General features: G+C 35.5%; 1 protein-coding gene across 3 annotated transcripts in view; it reads left to right on the top strand.

Annotated features, from left to right (window-relative positions):
• ssp3 (short spindle 3) overlaps window positions 1-22,151 on the top strand; it is a 383,163-nt gene continuing 361,012 nt past the window's right edge. The window contains exons 1-4 of one of the 3 annotated variants that reach the window (XM_069826377.1): window positions 1-625; window positions 700-873; window positions 9,490-9,593; window positions 21,137-21,283. In XM_069826377.1, coding sequence (XP_069682478.1) covers window positions 529-625; window positions 700-873; window positions 9,490-9,593; window positions 21,137-21,283 — 522 coding nt within the window. In that variant the 5' untranslated portion in view covers window positions 1-528. The remainder of the gene's footprint in view (window positions 626-699; window positions 874-9,489; window positions 9,594-21,136; window positions 21,284-22,151) is intronic. The other 2 variants (XM_069826376.1, XM_069826375.1) reach the window with 2 other exon arrangements.

The following is a 22,151-nucleotide window of genomic DNA, read 5'->3' as shown; positions in this document are numbered from 1 at the left end:
CGCAGCGCTGTCATGTCACAAAAACAGGTTTAGTTCTTATTTCTCCATGGTTTTGCACTATCAGTTGTAGCTTTGTTCGTGTTTTGTCTTAAGCATACGATGAACAACGAGTTATTACATTACTTATATTATGCTCAGATGCCGTGACGAAAAAAGAAGTTTTGAACGATAGCCTAGAACGATAGCTATTTTTCGTGTTTGGTTTAGCGAGTTTCTATTTCATGTGTTGGTGACTCTGATTCGTACTATCAGAATTGGCAGAAGTCAAAATATTTGTAAATCTTGTAGTTGTTATTGCGTAATCGAAATGAAGTAAAGAGTTGCAATTTAATTGTTTTAATAATAGTGGAAGGCTGCTGTATTTGTAATCAAAACGATAGTAATAATAATAATAATAATATGGGCATGTTAGGTTAAAGTTACAATAACTAAGCCTAGAATATGCTAGGCCTAATGAAATATAGCTACGGATTCTTATTCGCATATTGTTAATAATTATACTATATCCATAATAAATTAAGAATTGACATGGAAGAAGTTAGATTACTTGTTCAGGAAGAAGGAAGAGCAGCAAGAAATTTGATTGCTTTTCATGTGCCAGTTGATCATGCACTGTCAGATTCAGGTGAGTGAATAAGATAATAACTTTTAATGTGCATGCTTATTCTATCTTGATAACCTGTAATCTAGTTTAACCAGAATTGGAAAATGTTCACGCAGGTAAAGTGGTGACTCGAAAACCACCAGCATCGCCCAGACTTCAAAGTGAAGGAAAGAAGGAAGATGGGTTACGGCCTAGTAAACGTTCTTGTAAGTCTCCTAAACCAGGATCTAGAGTACGGTCAGCTTCCACTGGACGAGACAAAAAATCAGGTAAGTTGTCACATTAGCTTCAACTATGTAGCTAAGTAGGGTGTTAACTAATATGTGGAAAATTTTCGGGAAATGGTTAGAGGATCTGAAAGTAAGCAAAAATGTTCATGTGTACCGTCAATTTCGCTTTGTTTTTTAATTGTAGGTACTTTTTAGTTCATACCAATTTTTGCTTAGCACAACTTCATTTTTACATCTTTGTTTACGAAGTCCATGCATATTGTACAGTTAGTGCAAATGACCACAACAGGCGTCTCAGCGTCGCATCATGAACTGTCTTATTCTCTCCCATATTTTAAGTGTTTGTTGTTCTGCTGACATCCTTCAACATGCTGGCGAAAAATTCCAGTGTTCTCAGTACCGAAGTCTTGAATAGGCCTACTCAGTTTATTTTAAGTGCCTTCATAAGTAAAAATCTAATGGATTTAGGTCTCGGAAACGAGCAAGGCACGATGACATACCTGTTTGTTAGGGAATCTGTGATTTAGAATCGTTCTAGCAGCAAGAGAAGAATTTGGCAGTGCCCTCTTATGCATGACTCACATATGGTGAATTAAGTACGGTATAATGGAACTTCTTCCAGCAAAATATTGATATGTTCCATTAAAAATTTACAGCATGATGCTCCTGTCAATGTTCCAGGCAAAAGAAGGACGTATTAATCTGTCAGCAATAATTATTCCAGGCATACATTAATGCTAAACTGTTGTTCGTGTCTTGTTTCCAAAACTGCAAGTCAGCCCATATACGAGTATTGTAAAATTTCTGCACTTCATTTCGGTGAACTTTGCTTAATTTGGTGAATAGTACGGCAGGCAGAATGTACAGAGGTAGTAATCAAGTATGAAATACTTGTCTGGGTAGATAGTCAGCTTCACTAAGATCTTGCACTCTGAAGATGGAGTGGATAAAGGAGTTGGTTCATAGGATTTTCTACACTGTCACATGACTCACATTCTCACTGTTTGCTTTGCATTTGGTACTGCCACCGCTACTGTCCTCAATATGATTAAGGTCTCACTCTTCTAAATCATTAATTGATCTTGCACAAACAGAAACTCTTTTCCTCAAAAGGGCTGGTTTCTACAGGACATTAATGTATTCTCTTGAAGGTCTTGTTATTGGGTACAAATGCCTTACTGATACTTCGCTCGCATTGCAGTTGATAGGTCCATATTATATGAGGTGCATATCTGCCATTTCCTGATTAAGATACATTTGACCACAAAATTACAATAGAGTCATTCCACGAAATTAAAGACAAAAACATTTTTTTTAAATGATCATAAGTATTATCTAAAATTTCCATATTTTCTTGCAGTACATGAAGTGAACTTTCACAACATTAATATAGCCTAGGATTCTCTTCTGGAAATGCGTATTCTTGTATTTCCCCGCGAATTAATTTGGCGACACTGATAGGCATCCTGAAGAAAATAGGTATGGATTGGAAAGAGAGGAGGCTGTTCAGTAATCTTTATATGAAATGACGAGTCAAAGTCAGCATAGGAGAAGAAATGTCTGAAGGAAGTGAAAAAGGGAGAGGATGCCCTTTATCATCTACCCTGTTCAACATCTACTTGGAGAATTTGGTGAAGAACTGTTTTCAGAACACGGGAGGGGTGATAGTAGGAGGAAGAATAATGTGCATAAGATTTGCTGATGATATGGCGTTAGGAAAAGAGGAGACACTAGTAATGGATATGCTACTGGAGCTAAATAACAGCTGTCACCAGTATGGGATGAAGATGAATGCAAAGAAGACGAAGACCATGGTTGTCAGAAGAAAAATAAAGAAGATAAACTTGCGAATGAACAGCTTCAAATACTTGGGGTGTACTATAAGTAGTAACATGAGCTGCTGCCAGGAAGTCAAAAGAAGGATAGCAATGGCCAAGGAAGCTTTTAATAGAAAAAGGACCGTCTTCTGCGGACCTCTGGAAAAAGAACAAAAGGAAGAGACTAGTGAAGTGCTTTGTGTGGAGTGTGTGGCATTGTATGATGCAGAAACATGGACATTACGACGAAGTGAAGAGAAGCGACTAGAAGCATTTAAAATGTGAATATGGAGAAGAATGGAATGTGTGAAATGGAGAGACAGAATAAGAAATGAAGTTGAGTGGGTGAAGAAAGAATGATGCTGAAACTGATAAGAAAGAGAAAAAGGAATTGGTTGGGTCACTGGCTGAGAATAAACTGCCTACTGAAGGATGCACTGGAAGGAATGGTGAACAGGAAAAAGTTCAAAGCAGAAGAAGATATCAGATGATAGACGACATTAAGATATATGGATCATATATGGAGACTAAAAGAAAGGCAGAAAATAGGAAAGATTGATGAATGCTGGGTTTGGAGTGAAAGACCTGCCCATGGGTAGAATACTTATGGTTATGTATGTACTATGTTAGTTTGGTGATTATAGTACTTTCTACACCTGTTCATAAGCTACTCTTTCAGTGTGCAAAATTATCTGGTTCGGAAATTTATATTATAGGCCTATACATATTATAAACAGAGAGCTAGTGGCCGAAGATAAGATTAAAATATGTTTAGACTTTAATATTACGTGCCCGTTTTGCTTATAATGAGAGTTAAATACAACCATGTGCCGTGTAATGTGAGTTACGAAAATACTTTTTTTTCCCATAGATATGTTAATAATTACCACTCTTAAATTGTTTAGTCCCCTTAGTATTCATCCTGATCTTCAATCATAGCTAAAAATGCATTATTGATATTATACGAGAGTCTATTTTGAAATCTGAAAATATGTAACGTGAGTGACGGTAGCGTGAGTTGCACATATTTAACGTTAGTTACGACACATTTAGGTGAAATTTTCCTTAAATATTGCACTTTGAGATGTTAGAATCCTTGAGATTAGAAAGCAAAAAACAAAATTACTATCAATATGTGTCAGTAGCGAACTTTTTATATTTGGCCTAATGTCTGCCTTTGTGTTTGATTGCTTCAGTGCTTCGTGGCTGACTCAGTTTAAGTACGATGTTTAAAAGTGCCACAACCATAAAAGGAATAGATCTAATACGAGTACATTGCATTAAGCCTACCATATAAGAAGGAAAAGTTGCTACCTTCTGTTTAAGGAAGGAGGTCAGATATGATTATCAAATAGGTATCAGCCCTTCTACTTCAAAGTCTGTTTCTAAGAAATCTTTGGTGCATGGTGCAGACACTCATGAATCAGCAGATAGAGTTTGTTTTAAGGAAGGGGGTGAATTAAGTCTACGGATATTGAAGTAGGAACTTTTATATTATTAATTTATTAGTCAAATTTGATGATAGTATAACCCAAGTTCAGATGTGTTGAAAAGTTCTGTAGATGAAGATGGTGTTAAAGTAATGTGTCCCAAGAGGACTGGCAGTTATGGATTACTTTTTAAAATCAATGAAGGGATCATATGTGAAACTGAACCAGATTTATGCAAGCTATTTACGTCAGTTGTTGAAATGGAAGGGGACAGTGTGTTTTACAAAATTGATAAGAAACTTTATATCAAAGAAGTGTAATTGGATGTAACTTATATGTAACACCTTTGGATTTAATTTTTTCAAAAATAAAATGTTAATTTGTCATTGTGTTGTTGTTTAGTCAACTGTCCGAAGACAGGTCTGAACCTCACAAGTGATACCAACAAGGCACCACTTATGAGGCAACTAGGCCAGGAGCTAATGAGGTAGGATGGCCAGTTCCTTTCCCCCTCCATTGCATACATCACCGACTAGCTACATATTACACTAATCATACTTCGGAGCTATGCATCATAAGTCGGAGTTATGTGTCATAGATCTTGTGGCTATGTACCATTAACTTGCGGGCTATGCACAATTGAGTTCTGGGCTGTCAGTCACAGACCTTGGCCTATTACTTAAGTAACCCCTCTTCATACCTCTCTAACCTTGTTGCAAACATCGACATATTGCTATCCCAGGTGTTACAATGCTCCTTTTCTATTTGTTCACACCAAAATCTGTGGTTATTTATGCCACACACAGGTTTTTGCGTGGCAGGTTATTAACATTACCCTATATACAGAGTGTTTCAAAAATACGGGGCATAATTTCAGGTATGTATTTCCCACATGTAGACAATCAAAATAGTTCATTACAACATGTGTCCGGAAATGCTTCATTTCTGAGTTATGGCCTTCACAACATTGAAATTCACCGGAACGTTTTTCTTTCCGCAGGTCGTTGTCATTACAGAAGATGTTCAAAATGTCCACCTCCTGCTTGAATACAGACCTCACATCGATGTGACCTGCGAACATGATCCCAAACTCCAGTAGTATTGCGTATGTCCTCAGAACATGCCACAATTCGATTCCGAAGGGGTTCCAAATCAGGCACCGGAGACGAATAAACCAATGATTTTAAATGACCCCACAAGTAGAAATCGAGAGGGTTCAGATCAGGTGAGCGTGGAGGCCAAGCAATTGGGGCACCTCTACCTATCCATCAATCAGGAAACCTTCGATCCAAGTACCGGCGAGCCGTACGACTGAAGTGTGCAGGAGTGCCATCATGCAAGAAGTGAATGTGTTGACAATTGATCAGTGGAGTGTCTTCTAAAACATGAGGTATGGTATTTTCCAGGAAGTTTGTGTACGCCTGCCCTGTAAATCTGTTTACAAGTACATGGGGTCCAACTAATCGATCACCAATGATACCGGCCCACATGTTGAGGGAGAACCGCACCTGGTGATGAGATGGAACAGTTGCACGTGGGTTTTCATATGCCCATACATGCTGATTGTGGAAATTTGTTATGCCATCTCGTGTGAACTGTGCTTCATCTGTAAATAATACTAAGGCAGGAAAGTTCGGATTTACACCACACTGCTGCAAGAACCACTGACAGAACCTAACTCGTGCAGGGTAATCTGCTGGTGACAGGGCCTGTACACGTTGCAAATGACAAGGATACAATTGATACTCTTTCAACAGTCTCCAGACAGTCGTATGAGGAATATTGACTTGCAATGCTACCCTTCGTGTGCTGATAGAAGGAGTCATGTTCACAGCCTCCAGAATCTCTTCCTGTACTTCTGGAGTTGTAGATCTTGGTCGTCCCCTTCCCAAACCAGGAGAGTTAAATTTTCCATATTCGCACAGACGGTAATGGAGATGTACAAATGTCTTCCGATCTGGACATTGTCGCTGTGGGTACCTCTCCTGGTACAAACGACGAGCCAGCACAGCATTGCCATCCGCCTTACCGTACATGAAGTGTATCTCTGCCAGCTCTTGATTTGAATACATGTCGCACAGTCTAACGCCTACACAACACTGAATGTATCATTCGCCTCGGAATGAACTGTCAGAGTGCCCTCTTAATGTCGCCTTTGACGGCAACGACCTGCGGAAAGAAAAACGTTCCGGTGAATTTCAATGTTGTGAAGGCCATAACTCGGAAATAAAGCATTTCCGGACACATGTTGTAATGAACTATTTTGATTGTCTACATGTGGGAAATACATACCTGAAATTATGCCCCGTATTTTTGAAACACCCTGTATAAGTTTACAATGAAAATACATAAAATAAAATTAAAAAGAAAATTAAAGTGAATCATATTACTTGAAATGGATATGAAATTGCAAAATTTGAATTGAGTCCTTTAGAATTTCTCTAAGGATTTTCTCAGTATTCTAAAATGTGAATCCCTGTGATTTCAAAAGGTTATAGGTGTATTTGGAGATGGTACCACAAACTCCAAAAAGAAGTCCGTGTACTGACCAACGATTAACCATGGTGTTATACTGTTTGCTAAAATAAGGAATGCACAGTTCATAGATGATTCTCTTTTTATCAGTAAGTTTTGGCTGTTGTGCATCTCTTTCAAATTTGATAGTCGGGTCTAGTATTGTTCCTATGTTCTTTTTTCTATCAATGACAACAATATTTGCTCGTCTTGTTGAATCATCTTCCGACATACATACAAATGAAAACATGCACCATAGCCTGTAATAAGAACCTTCTGGTGGGAGTATGAAAGCTAGCTAGCTGCCAAGTTATGCATAGTGAAGGAGGAAAGCTTCTCAGTGCATTTCTTCTTCCCCTCACATGCAAGTAGGTTTCACGAGATAACGAATGGCCTATAAAATATCATCTTGTTCCTGTTAAACTGAACATAATCCAGAAGCTTGCCCCTCTCCTCTCTGCTTAACATTTTTTATTTGGTAAAACTGGCAAAAATGAATTAAAACGCTGCTCTTTTTGTTTGAATTCCCCATTGTAATTATTGATCTATATAAATTTCTAACTTATTAATAAAAGAGGATTTATTTTAAATATTTAATCATTTATCTATAACTTGGGGCTCTACCTCCACACCCCCCAAATGCCTTCAAGGCATGTTACGGAGATACCTTTACCTTTTACCATTTCTTTTATCTATAACTGTCATATACTGTATATATATCCCCCCTTGCATCCTGATTTTCAGCTGAACATGTTTTTTTTTTTAAGTATCCTATCCCACTTAGGTTCTCATTTGAAAATTCAAAGTTACCCCTACCTCCAGTTTGTTCCAAAAAATGAAAGTACCATCAATTGATTCTTTATAGTCTATAGGTTTTGGTAATAGAATTTTTTTTTTTTTTTGCAAACAACCAGTGGCATATAGTTTTCTAGAAAAAGTGATGATATGGATACTTGTCAAAGCACCCAGTATAGAGTATGTGAAACAATGATGATGTAACAATGGAGTATGAAAGCTAGCTAGCTGCCAAGTTATGCATAGTGAAGGAGGAAAGCTTCTCAGTGCATTTCTTCTTCCCCTCACATGCAAGTAGGTTTCACGAGATAACGAATGGCCTATAAAATATCATCTTGTTCCTGTTAAACTGAACATAATCCAGAAGCTTGCCCCTCTCCTCTCCGCTTAACATTTTTTATTTGGTAAAACTGGCAAAAATGAATTAAAACGCTGCTCTTTTTGTTTGAATTCCCCATTGTAATTATTGATCTATATAAATTTCTAACTTATTAATAAAAGAGGATTTATTTTAAATATTTAATCATTTATCTATAACTTGGGACTCTACCTCCACACCCCCCAAATGCCTTCAAGGCATGTTACGGGGATATCTTTACCTTTTACCATTTCTTTTATCTGTAACTGTCATATACTGTATATATATCCCCCCTTGCATCCTGATTTTCAGCTGAACATGTTTTTTTTTTTAAGTATCCTATCCCACTTAGGTTCTCATTTGAAAATTCAAAGTTACCCCTACCTCCAGTTTGTTCCGAAAAATGAAAGTACCACCAATTGATTCTTTATAGTCTATAGGTTTTGGTAATAGAATTTTTTTTTTTGTTTGCAAACAACCAGTTGCATATAGTTTTCTAGAAAAAGTGATGATATGGATACTTGTCAAAGCACCCAGTATAAAGTATGTGAAACAATGATGATGTAACAATGGAGTATGAAAGCTAGCTAGCTGCCAAGTTATGCATAGTGAAGGAGGAAAGCTTCTCAGTGCACTTTCTTCTTCCACTCACATGCAAGTAGGTTTCACGAGATAACGAATGGCCTATAAAATATCATCTTGTTCCTGTTAAACTGAACATAATCCAGAAGCTTGCCCCTCTCCTCGCTGCTTAACATTTTTTATTTGGTAAAACTGGCAAAAATGAATTAAAACGCTGCTCTTTTTGTTTGAATTCCCCATTGTAATTATTGATCTATATAAATTTCTAACTTATTAATAAAAGAGGATTTATTTTAAATATTTAATCATTTATCTATAACTTGGGGCTCTACCTCCAAACCCCCCAAATGCCTTCAAGGCATGTTACGGGGATACCTTTACCTTTTACCATTTCTTTTATCTATAACTGTCATATACTGTATATATATCCCCCCTTGCATCCTGATTTTCAGCTGAACATGTTTTTTTTTTTTTAAGTATCCTATCCCACTTAGGTTCTCATTTGAAAATTCAAAGTTACCCCTACCTCCAGTTTGTTCCGAAAAATGAAAGTACCACCAATTGATTCTTTATAGTCTATAGGTTTTGGTAATAGAATTTTTTTTTTTTTTGCAAACAACCAGTTGCATATAGTTTTCTAGAAAAAGTGATGATATGGATATAGAGTATGTGAAACAATGATGATGTAACAATGATGGCGTTAGGTTAGGTTAGGTTAGGTTAGGTTAGGGGGGTCTTTAAGGAGTCTTAAAGGCCTCCTGCACGTCAGGCTAAAAGGCTTATTGTGCATCCCCATTGGAATGGACACTAGCATTGTCTTCCAAAATCTATATGACGGCGTAATACAAATTTCCAGGAATAGTAGTGCAGTGCTTCATGCATGCAAGTACATTCACTTCAAAGATTAACTGTAACTTCCCTCGTGGCAATGCATTTCCTTAATAAACTGACCCAGCATCACAGCACATTTGTGTAGAAAGAATCAGGTCTAAAAATACATCTGTAACACGTCAGTATTAATAAGAATGTCAATTTTTCCTTTGAGATCACATGTAAATGGAATACTATAGTTTCAATTGAACTTCGTTTTTAACTTAACTTAGTTGTAACACTTTGCATAACATAAAATAGGTGAATTATTGCATTGTGTTTTTTTCAGAATTGCAAGCAAGATATTGGGCCTTTTTGTTTGGAAATCTGCAAAGAGCTGTTGATGAAATCTATCAAACTTGTGAAACAGATGAAAGTGTTTCTGAGTGTAAGGTATGTTGGACAGTTAATAATAAAATAACATGACATTTTAAATGCTTTTACAAATGCAGTTTTTTTAATTAGTTTGAAATTTTCTGTTTTGAAGACGCATGAACATACTGGTATCATCATCGTCATGATCATCATGATCATCATCATTATTATCCTGTCAAGTGTAGGCCTATTAAGATCTATTATAGACTCTACATTACAGAATCCTTTCATCTTTTGAGACATCTTTCTAAATTTATTTTCCCTTTTGGTTGATAATTTAACATTACTGCATTAAATTAAGTAATCTTCCAAAATTTATTCTTGAGACATGCTCTTTTCAACTTTGCCAATGCTGAGTTATGGAAGTTACAATTGAAGTTATTTCTGATTTCCTTTCCTTTAAATTCATTACTTTATTTCACTTAAGATCAAAATGAGCATAACCTAAAGTTCTCCTTAAGAATTTCATACCAGTACTTATCAGCCGGCTTTTGTTTATTTCACATGTAGTCCATAATTCATCACTATAAGTAAGGCTAGATCTGAGAGGCATCTGGTAAATTTTCATTCTGTTAAATGTCTTTGATTTGGAAATTGATTTATGATACTGGAAAATACTCTTAGGGACTTAGGGACTTTATAAATGTTATATTAACATGAGGAAGGCGACAACCTAAATAATTGAAAGTGTTTACTTCAGCAGTTATAATATATCATTGTTGTTAATGCAAATTTTGATCATTGTTGGATATCTCCCTTTAAAACAATCACTTTAGTTTTTTCTGCATGTTTCTATCGAAAATTGAAGACCTCAGAACAATAAGTGGGTTATCGACCAAATGTGGCATTTTCGGATTTTCAAACTTTCCTACTATTCCCGCCTCATAGAATCAGAATCTGTCATTGGTTGTCTCATAAACCCATTTTTAGTATTAGAAACTGAAGTTCATGTAATATGCTGTTCCAAAAAATAAAGTGAATAGAAACTTCGATTTTGCTCTCCTGAAAAGTTGCCTTTTGGTTCATAACCCACTTATTGTACTGAGATCTTCAATTTTATGACAACTGTATGTAAATTGTGAACTGGCTACCAACATCTTATCATTTGGAAAAAAGCCTTGCATCAATATTGAAGTTTCTTTTATTTTGATGTTTCCATGCTTGCTTGTTCTCCATTCTTGGGTTATCTTATTCAGAAATAATATAAAAAGTAGTAATGGTGACAGTGTGCAGTCCTATCCAACTGCTTCCTTAATAAGTTTCCAACAACATAATGATATATGAAGCCTGTAATCTATATGCTGTAAAGTATCACTGTTGGAAAAAGGGATTTGTGAAGAGTGCAGTAATATTGCACGAACTTTCTCAATATAGGATTGGTTGGTATTTAATATCACTTTTCAACTGCTCTTTTTTTTGTGTCTTTCCCTTCGATTATCATACACCAGCCCATCTTCTTTACTTCTCTTTCCTCTTGTAGGTCTAGTAGAGTTGAATGCAAGTCCAGATTGTAATTGAATCGGTCGGAGCTAAAAGGAACTAAGTCAAAATATGCAGTTTTGGGTTATGCAACAATTTGAACAACGGATGTCATGTGCATCGATCGGTGGAAGAAGGAACTAAAACTTTTAAATATTCTTTTGTCCTCTGTAACATAAAAATATAATATTTGTGTCATTAGTGGAATGTTTTTTGCTTCTCCTGAAAAGTTGTGAAAAGTGACTTAGTTCCTTGTAGCTCCGACTGATTCAATTGATCAAGATAGTATCAGTTGCATTTTACTGGTATTATTATGTAATAAAATTTCTAAATGTTTTGGTGTGCCAGTACCTAAATTGTTTTTTCAATTTGATCACTTCTTGTATAAAGTCAGCTTGTGTTTTTAATCTGGGCTTGGAATTTAGATAACTACTCCGTATATCACAGTTTGACTGTCTAATTAATTTTTCATAAGTTGGTTTAGTTAAAGTGATGACTAGGGCCAGAAAGTTCATACTCTAGAAACGTACTAAATATGTATGCAAGTATGCTTTTAAAAATCTTAAAATATGCCAATAAAATGCACTAATAAAATTCCATATTTCTTGATATCGCTGGTAAATAATAATAATAATAATAATAATAATAATAATAATAATAATAATAAACTATAAATGTAATAACATATAGGTCAAACTAGATGAGATTAAACTTAAATTCATTGTTGAGAGCGGCACAGTCTTGTGCTGTGAGATTCGCTAGGTGTGCCACAATACTTTTCTGATAAAAATATAATTGTAATAATTTTACTCAATACCAGTTTTCAAAAATAGAATGTGAAGGTTTTATTTTAAAAATCCAAACGATGTATTTTTGTACAAATCAGCTTTGATGAACTTAAACATATACAGTAAATATGCTGCAATAATGCAAATATCATGAAATATTGTGCATGTATAAAAAACGCCAAAATATGCAAATATATGCAACATAAAATTTGGTTTCATAAGCTTAAATGTTGATGATTCGTGAAGATAGTTAATAAGCAATTAATTACAGCCAAAGGAAAAATATATGCAAACTTATGAGCTTCCTGACCCTAGTGATGACTTGTAATGCTTCAATATGAGTAGTTTTAATTGCGCCAGTTGTTAAGTACAAGGCTTGATTTTATATTTTTTTCCAGGGATTCTCTCTTTTTTCTTTTAATGCTGTTATGAACACGTCTGAGCAGTATTTTAGTACAGGTTTTATATACATATTATGGGTCGTGATTAAAGTTTTCCTAGAACTGCCCCATTTGGTGCCTGCTAATCTTTTTATTAATTTAAATCTATTAGTTACTTCCAGTTAGTTGTAGTGAAAGTGGCTTGTTTTCGTACTTCCTTATATTTATATTCGATATCGACTAAGTTACAGAAACTCTTCAGATCTTCCACTCTAACTGCATAATTCATTCATTCATTGTGTTCTGCCCAAGGACAGGTCTTTCACTGCAAACCCAGCATTCTCCAGTCTTTCCTATTTTCTGCCTTCCTCTTTGTCTCCATATGTGATCCATATATTTTAATGTCGTTTATCATTTAATATCTTCTTTTACCCCTAACTCTTCTCCCGACTGCATAAATTTAGATATATTTAAATAATTTACTAACAGTTTTGGTGACCCCAACTGGTAAAATATTTGTACTTGTTTGCATGGCATTATGTACAATATTGTATAGGCATCACCAACTACTCAATCTGAAGCGGTCGCCGGTCGTTGTTGGGGCGCCAGAATCTGCGACGGTCGTCGTCGTTGTTGCCCACGACGCCTTTCCTTGCCCTCGGCTGCCAGCTCCGTCGTGTATGGAAAGTATCTCAAGGATGGCACTTTGATGTCAATAATTAACTATGTATAATGATTAATTTGGGTGCCAGCCTCCTCGAGATTACTCCGGTAGAGTATGAGAATTTCCCAGGTCAGCTGCAAAAACGATCGGGACATGGGGTTTGGGAGACGTGCTCGTAGATTGAAATGATGTAGGCGCACACCAGAAGTTGTTGGTAAGAACTATGAGAATGTTTATTATTATTAAGTGTTCGTTTCAGATTAGCAGAAATGCGCGTCCAAGTGTATAATTTACTGCTCTCACTTCCTACAAGTTGGTAGACTAATTTCTGAGTTCACGTAATTATATGTTTTATACTATAAAACACCAGTAATATAACGGAGAGTTGATAACGTGATGACAATTTATTCCTGATGTAATAATAATGATGAGAAAAGAATTCAGACTTATAATAATGATGCAACACACGGCTTCTTCCTATACCGACTAAAAAAAAATTCTAAGTCCGTAAATTGTTGTCCTTCCGAGTTAGGTTTGCCGAGAATATGTGGAGTGCGACCTCTCTGTACACCTTGTATATGCCTTCTCTCTGTCTGCCAAATCTACCCTCTACTTTCAACCACCAAACATACAATTTCGCCCTCCTATCTATATATCACGTGTCTCTATTAAGAATCCTGATTGGCCATGATTACACTTACGTCACTTAAGACGCGTTCTTCAAAAATTGTTCGTTAACTAGAACCTCCCCTTACTTCCGGTGTTCTGACAATTCTCTGACATATACCAGATCATCTCTTTTTCGAACCTGGCTTGGCGTCATCTTGCTGACCACCCGCAGGCAAAGTCCACACATTCCCTCATCGGTCAAATCTACGCCTGGACACATGTTTCCTGTCCGCGTAGCTTGGCTTCGGCCTTCCTGCCCACCTGTTACTTCCGCCTCACATTCTGAAACTTTCTTACACGTCCCTGCTTCTTATCCATATAGGAATATTAACACGAAATACTAATCTGATTAAAACCTCCTTATCCTATACGAGGAACCGTCTCAAATGCCCTCTCATAACAAAGAATATTCCCAAGGGAATATTTGTTGTTATGAGACGCCCCATAAACTACCTTCGCTACTAGTCTCCGGTGTCCCCTAATTAGTCACACTTGGATACACCTTTTGCTAAGCTTATAAACAATGTACAAATTTACACTTATAATTATTACATATTTACAACTATTTACATGTATGAATCTATATACACACCCACGACTGCTTACACCTCACACGCCAGTTTAACTGACCTCTGCCTGACCTATATACAGCATCCAATCGTAACATTCAGGGCACATCCGAATACAATGGCGCTCTCTCACTCACATTCATGATTGGTTCCTTGATACATACTTATACTTATAATACAGAAATAAGAATTATTGAATCACAAAACAAAAAAAATTACACTAAACAATACACAACACATTTTAAAATACCATTTAACCCTTTATATCACACTTCATACATTAGCTGCAACCTTGAAAACACATTTACATTCATAAAACCGAAATAATTATTAACCAGAATCAAAATTATACCAAACGATACATAATACTTCTGAAATACTAATGACTCTATTTATCATATCTCATACATTAACTGCAGCCTTGAAAACACATCTCGAACTAAAATGATGGTCTCGCACTTACTATCGATTCTAAAAAAATGGATACATATTCAAATCGATACATTCAACTTCTGCAGATAAATGAACATATATGAAGTTAATTAAAAATATTCTATCATTATTATTAATTATTATTAATATTATCTTTAAATTATTGCCACAGGGAATACTACTTATCGCGTGATCTTACAACAAAACACACAAAAACCAACTAATTCTGAAGGTGGCAAAAAGAAAACAAAAGTAACAAAAATTTTTCACAAGGTAACATTTTCAACACTGAAATTAGTTCTTGGTTCTAGTTGCTTATACCGCTCAAATACTATATGCACAAAACAAACACATTCTTATTTTTCTTATCATTAAAAAATCATATTATTTTCAACTTCACACAAATTCTCGTCTAGTGACATGATACGTCGCCTGGATGTCTATCATGAATCGGATCGCCATTCTCCGACTGGGATCGTCTGCGGCCTTCCTCATATGTCATTGTACCATTCTTAAATTGACAGTTTACATGTGGAGACACACTTCTCCTCACATTAAATCTACCAGCATGCTTGCACTTAACTTTTTCTCCTCCTGCAGAAAAATGAGGCCTCCAATAGCCCTTCCTATACTCACTCCTTTGATCGTTGCAGTACCGCTTCCTAACATTGTTAGAAAATCCTTTCACATTATACTGCCTGTCATTATTGTAGGGTCGTAAACCATGACCGCCAGCACTGTGTGGCCGATCCCTGCTCCAACCGTCATTACGGTTATTGCTATTGTACCCTCTGTGGGGTGGGAAGGCTTCTTCTGCCCTCCGCCCCAATTTCGTCACGGTTTTGACATTTTCTTTCTCCAGTCCACTATCGCTCCCAAACTCATCAAACTTTTCGATTACTCTATTTACTTGCTCCTTGAATGCTCTATAACTTTCTAACACCTGGCTCTCCAGCCTGATACTACTCTCGGTTAATCTAGAGTCCAATTCACTACTATTCTCATCGAGATTATCGTCCAATTCATTAATATCCATAGTTATTTTACTTTCCACCTCATTATTATTTCCAGCTACCTTACTATTCAATTGATTAATACTCTTATCTACTTTATTCTCCAATTCATGACTATACCCATCTAATTTATATCCCAATTCATTAATATCCGCAGTTATTTTACTTTCCAGCTCATTATTATTTTCGGCTACCTTACTATTCAATTCCTCAATATTCTCATTAATATCCTCAGCTAATTTATTCTCCATTTCATTACTATTCCCTGCTATCTTATTATTCAATTCATTAATATTCTCGGCTAACTTATCTTTCAGTTCAGTACTATTTTCATCTAGTTTCTCTTTCAACTCATTAATATTCACAGCTAATTTAATTTCCACTTCATTACAATTCTCAGCTAACTTATCTTTCTGTTCAGTACTATTTTCATCTAGTTTCTCATTCAACTCATTAATATTCACAGCTAATTTAATTTCCACTTCATTACAATTCGCAGCTAGTTCATTACTCAATTCATTGACATTCTCAGCTAACTTATCTTTCAGTTCAGTACTATTTTCATCTAGTTTCTCATTCAACTCATTAATATTCACAGCTAATTTAATTTCCACTTCATTACAATTCGCAGCTAGTTCATTACTCAATTCATTGACATTCTCAGCTAACTTATCTTTCAGTTCAGTACTATTTTCATTTAGTTTCTCTTTCAACTCATTAATATTCGCTGCTAATTTAATTTCCACTTCATTACAATTCTCAGCTAGTTCATTACTCAATTCATTGACATTCTCGGCTAACTTATCTTTCAGTTCAGTACTATTTTCATCTAGTTCCTCATTCAACTCATTAATATTCACAGCTAATTTAATTTCCACTTCATTACAATTCTCAGCTAGTTCATTACTCAATTCATTGATATTCTCAGCTAACTTATCTTTCAGTTCAGTACTATTTTCATCTAGTTTCTCTTTGAATTCATTAATATTTACAGCTAATTTAATTTCCACTTCATTACAATTCTCAGCTAACTTATCTTTCTGTTCAGTACTATTTTCATCTAGTTTCTCATTCAACTCATTAATATTCACAGCTTATTTAATTTCCACTTCATTACAATTCTCAGCTAGTTCATTACTCAATTCATTGATATTCTCAGCTAACTTATCTTTCAGTTCAGTACTATTTTCATCTAGTTTCTCATTCAACTCATTAATATTCACAGCTAATTTAATTTCCACTTCATTACAATTCTCAGCTAGTTCATTACTCAATTCATTAATATTCTCAGCTAACTTATCTTTCAGTTCAGTACTATTTTCATCTAGTTTCTCTTTCAATTCATTAATATTCACAGCTAATTTAATTTCCACTTCATTATTATTCTCAGCTACCATATCATTCAATTCATTAATATTCTCTTCTAATTTATTATCCAATTCATTACAATTCTCATCTAGATTATCTCCCAATTCATCAATATCCACAGCCAATTTACTTCCCACTTCATTATTATTCTCGGTTATCTTATTATCCAATTCACTAATATCCACAATTAATTTACTTTCCACTTCATTATTATTCTCGGCTATCTTATTATCCAATTCACTAGTATCCTCAATTAATTTACTTTCCACTTCATTACTATTCTCTGCTATCTTATTATCCAATTCACTAGTATCCACAATTAATTTACTTTCCACTTCATTACTATTCTCGGCTACCTTATTATTCAATTCACTAATATCCTTAATTAATTTACTTTCCACTTCATTACTATTCTCGGCTATCTTATTATTCAATCCATTAATATTCTCAATTAATTTACTTTCCACTTCATTACTATTCTCGGCTATCTTATTATCCAATTCACTAATATCCACAATTGATTTACTTTCCATTTCATTATTGCTCTCGCCTAGTACATTTCCCAATCTATTATAGCTCTCTTCTATCATATTTCCCAATCTATTAGATCTCTCGTTCATTATATTTCCTAATTGACCAATTTGCTCTCGATATACTTTAGAACTTTCCATCAACTGGCTCTCTAGCCTACTAATATTCTCAGCCATCTCACTCTTCAAATTACCGAACTGGCTCTCTAGCCTGCTACTAGTTTCTATCATTTCGTTCCTCATCTGATTCATCTGTTCTGTATTTGTTTTCATCCATCCCAATAACTGATCTAACTTACTACTCATTGTTCCACTATCCGAGCCCTGTGAACTTCCTTTCTCTTGTCCGATACTCGTCCCTGCTGAACTCTCCATTTTTCCACCTTTAGTTTGGCTCCTTAGTAACACGTAATATACAATATATCCTCAACAATTCCCCTTAAACTCAAAAACAAAATAAACCCAACCAAAATGAATTACACACATGTACATATATATGGACACAACAATTGAAATGAAACCCTTTATGCTTACGTATCGACGTCTTCTAGGTTACGTCTGGTTGATCGTCTCCCCCACCGTCCATCATTGTTCTCAGCTGTTTGGGGTCTGCACGGTGTTGTGGCTGTCGGTCGTTGACACTGCATGATACTGCAAGCTACGTTGTCGTTGGGGCGCCAAAATATGAAGAGGGTCGCACCTCGTTGTGGCGCCAAAATATGAAGCGGGTCGTCGGTCGTTGTCGTTGTTGCCCACGACGCCTTTCCTTGCCCTCGGCTGCCAGCTCCGTCGTGTATGGAAAGTATCTCAAGGATGGCACTTTGATGTCAATAATTAACTATGTATACTGATTAATTTGGGCGCCAGCCTCCTCGAGATTACTCCGGTAGAGTATGAGAATTTCCCAAGTCAGCTGCAAAAACGGTCGGGACATGGGGTTTGGGAGACGTGCTCGTAGATTGAAATGATGTAGGCGCACACCAGAAGTTGTTGGTAAGAACTATGAGAATGTTTATTATTATTAAGTGTTCGTTTCAGATTAGCAGAAATGCGCGTCCAAGTGTATAATTTACTGCTCTCACTTCCTACAAGTTGGTAGACTAATTTCTGAGTTCACGTAATTATATGTTTTATACTATAAAACACCAGTAATATAACAGAGAGTTGATAACGTGATGACAATTTATTCCTAATGTAATAATAATGATGAGAAAAGAATTCAGACTTATAATAATGATGCAACACACGGCTTCTTCCTATACCGACTAAAAAAAAAATTCTGAGTCCGTAAATTGTTGTCCTTCCGAGTTAGGTTTGCCGAGAATATGTGGAGTGCGACCTCTCTGTACGCCTTGTATATGCCTTCTCTCTGTCTGCCAAATCTACCCTCTACTTTCAACCACCAAACATACAATTTCGCCCCTATCTATATATCACGTGTCTCTATTAAGAATCCTGATTGGCCATGATTACACTTACGTCACTTAAGACGCGTTCTTCAAAAATTGTTCGTTAACTAGAACCTCCCCTTACTTCCGATGTTCTGACAATTCTCTGACATATACCAGATCATCTCTTTTTCGAACCTGGCTTGGCGTCATCTTGCTGACCACCCGCAGGCAAAGTCCACACATTCCCTCATCGGTCAAATCTACGCCTGGACACATGTTTCCTGTCCGCGTAGCTTGGCTTCGGCCTTCCTGCCCACCTGTTACTTCCGCCTCACATTCTGAAACTTTCTTAAACGTCCCTGCTTCTTATCCATATAGGAATATTAACACGAAATACTAATCTGATTAAAACCTCCTTATCCTATACGAGGAACCGTCTCAAATCATAACGATATTTACGTTCTGTTTCAAGAACATTTTGTTGTTACCTTTTCTCCTAATGCCACCAAAATTTGCGTTGCACTTATCATCATAGAAAGCAACCACTTTATCAATTTGTATTAGGTCTACACTAAAATATAATTTGGTTCCTTAACTGTTCCGTTTTTCCTGGAAAAGTTTTAAAACTTCAGAAATTTTATCTGTATTTTTTATTTGGTAAGAAATACCTCTTAGGTCTGGTTTCACAATTCAAGTTTAAGCTGAAACTTAAACTACATACGTGTTTTACAGTGCATAGGATTCTTTTACCCCAAATTCAAAGAATAAGGAGAACCAGAACATTTAGAACGTGTCTGAATTATTTTCGTATATGGCACGAATTTGAATTCTATCATCGATTTAAGTTATGCAAACAGACAGCAAGCATGATATTGGAAGTCATTGGAGATAAAATAAAACATGCAACACACTGGTAAGTGGATCAGTAAATGCATAAATAGTGTAGTTATTACAGTTTTACTAAAACATATTTGAAAAAATTATAATAGGCCTTTGTTTTTTTCACGATGCTTCTTCCGATACTGATTTTATATGCAATGGGTTGTAAGCTAATAATAACAGGTAATGAGTATCTTGATTTTTTCATCAATATGTGATATAGATGAAGGTACGTTGAGTCCTCTACCAGTACATATTATATGGCACATATCATATCTGCGTACTTCTCTCTTTCTTTACTATATTGCATGGATTTTATTTATATTATTATCTGGGTGTCTAATGGTGTTATGAAATACAATATTTGATAAATATATTATTCGTCTTTTGTCTAGAAATTTTAGGTTACTCAACTTGAACTGCCTTACTTTTATTAATACAACTGTATACAGGGTGTTTAAAAAATTGTCGCATATTTTTACAGGAGGTAGCATTAGGCGAAACTAGAAAAAAATTCCCTATAAGCATATGTCTGGAAATAAATATCTGTTAAGATATGGGTTGTATTGTGGCCTATGATCGTCATTAATTTAAAAACACAAAACAGTGGTACATGTTTTTAGATTGGCTAGCATATCTCAACAGAAGTAAACAGAGAATGTTTTAGTACTAAAACAAAGGTCCAGGATACTATAGAGTCTATCATTTTACTTCTGTTGATAAGTACTTAAAGTATTCAGTGGTGTATGCTGTCTTTCTGTTAATGCACGACGGAACACCACCCCATTTTCTATGTCTCGTGCAACAGTACCTAACCCAGAGGTTTAATGGGCGATGAATTGGTCGAAGAGGTCCAGTAGCATGGCCTCCCCGATCACCTGACCTAAATCCTGTGGCTAAGAGGACATTTAAAGACATTGGTGAATGCCATACCGATCGACAATGTACAAACATTACAGGACTGTGTAGCCAATGCATGTGAACAAATCCTACAACAGCCAGGTGTGGTCGCAAGATTTCGTGATTCACTGAAAAGGACTGAAGCATGTGAATGCGTGGTAACCTTCTATAGTGTCTACGTAACAGACAGGTGGATATCGTAGGCTACAATACATATCTGAACAGATATTTGTTTCTGGACACATGTTTATAGGAACTTTTCTTCTAGTTTCGACCAATGCTACTTCCTGTAAAAATATGCGACGCTTTTTCTAAAAACCCTTATTTACTGTCACTATCACTCTCTGGCACTTCTGTAGTTTTTGACTTGTGAGAATAATGACTTATACAATACAGCACTTGAATTTGTTAAAATCCTCACATAATGAATGAAACATTCTAATTGATTACTGGTAATTGAATGGGTGGATCTGATATTACTTTGTTATCTGTTGAACAGGAGGTAATTCTGGTGCTCGAAAATTATACTCGTGATTTTCATAACCTCATAGAATGGTTCAAGGTGAAATGGGAATATGAAAACACACCTCCTCCTCAACGACCAACATCACTGGCATGGGAAGTTAGGAAGTCTTCTCCTGGGAAGGTAATATTCCGATTATACTTATATATATATATATATATATATATATACAAAATTACTGATTAAATGATGTTCCGGTAAAGGGGGATGTCATTTTTTTTGTGCACATGGAATTTTGTTCCCCAGATGAATACACAAATTAAATTATACAAGTGAATGTGCAAAAATCAAAAGAATACTAACAGTTGATTGTTTTATTTGTGTAGAAAATTATTTGCAATAAGAGTCCGAAGTTTAATTTTCATTTATCTCCAAATCCATTTTTATGACTTATCTCCCTTTACCCAAACAACACAGATATATACAGTGGCGTAGTGTGGCTTCCGAAGCAGGGGAAGCAACCAAAATTAAGTTAGTAATAATACTAATAATTAATCTTAAAATTCATTAAAGCTAAGTAAATAATTTTAATCAATAAATAAGAATCACAGATGTTTGAAGAAGTAAAGTAATACTCCACTAACAGTCTTACCTTATTGTTTATAATGCAGTGTGTCATTTTAAATGTTTTTTTTTTTTAAAGTTACATACTTTTGTTTTCAATATTATGTCATAAATATCCATTACAATACACATCCAAATGCATCAATCATGAATACACCCAACCACAACAGGAAACCAGAAGATAGCGCGGGATCTGTACTAGGCTTTGGACAATGAAATACAGGACTTCGAAACTAGTCAAGCAAGGTAAATACTAAATATTAACATGGTAAAGAAGTTTGCAATTTATTCAGTAATTTTGTAATATACATATAGCCTATTTTCAAATATATTAATATTTTAATTAAATCGAGGTATATCATTTTAGTTTCCTTTATTAACATGGAATGTTTAAGTTGACACTTGTTCGGGAAGAAAGTTCATTACC

This window comes from Periplaneta americana, chromosome 5 (assembly GCF_040183065.1).
Source record: "Periplaneta americana isolate PAMFEO1 chromosome 5, P.americana_PAMFEO1_priV1, whole genome shotgun sequence".
In the NCBI taxonomy this organism is placed as follows: domain Eukaryota; kingdom Metazoa; phylum Arthropoda; class Insecta; order Blattodea; family Blattidae; genus Periplaneta; species Periplaneta americana.
This window is presented reverse-complemented; position numbering and strand designations above follow the sequence as displayed.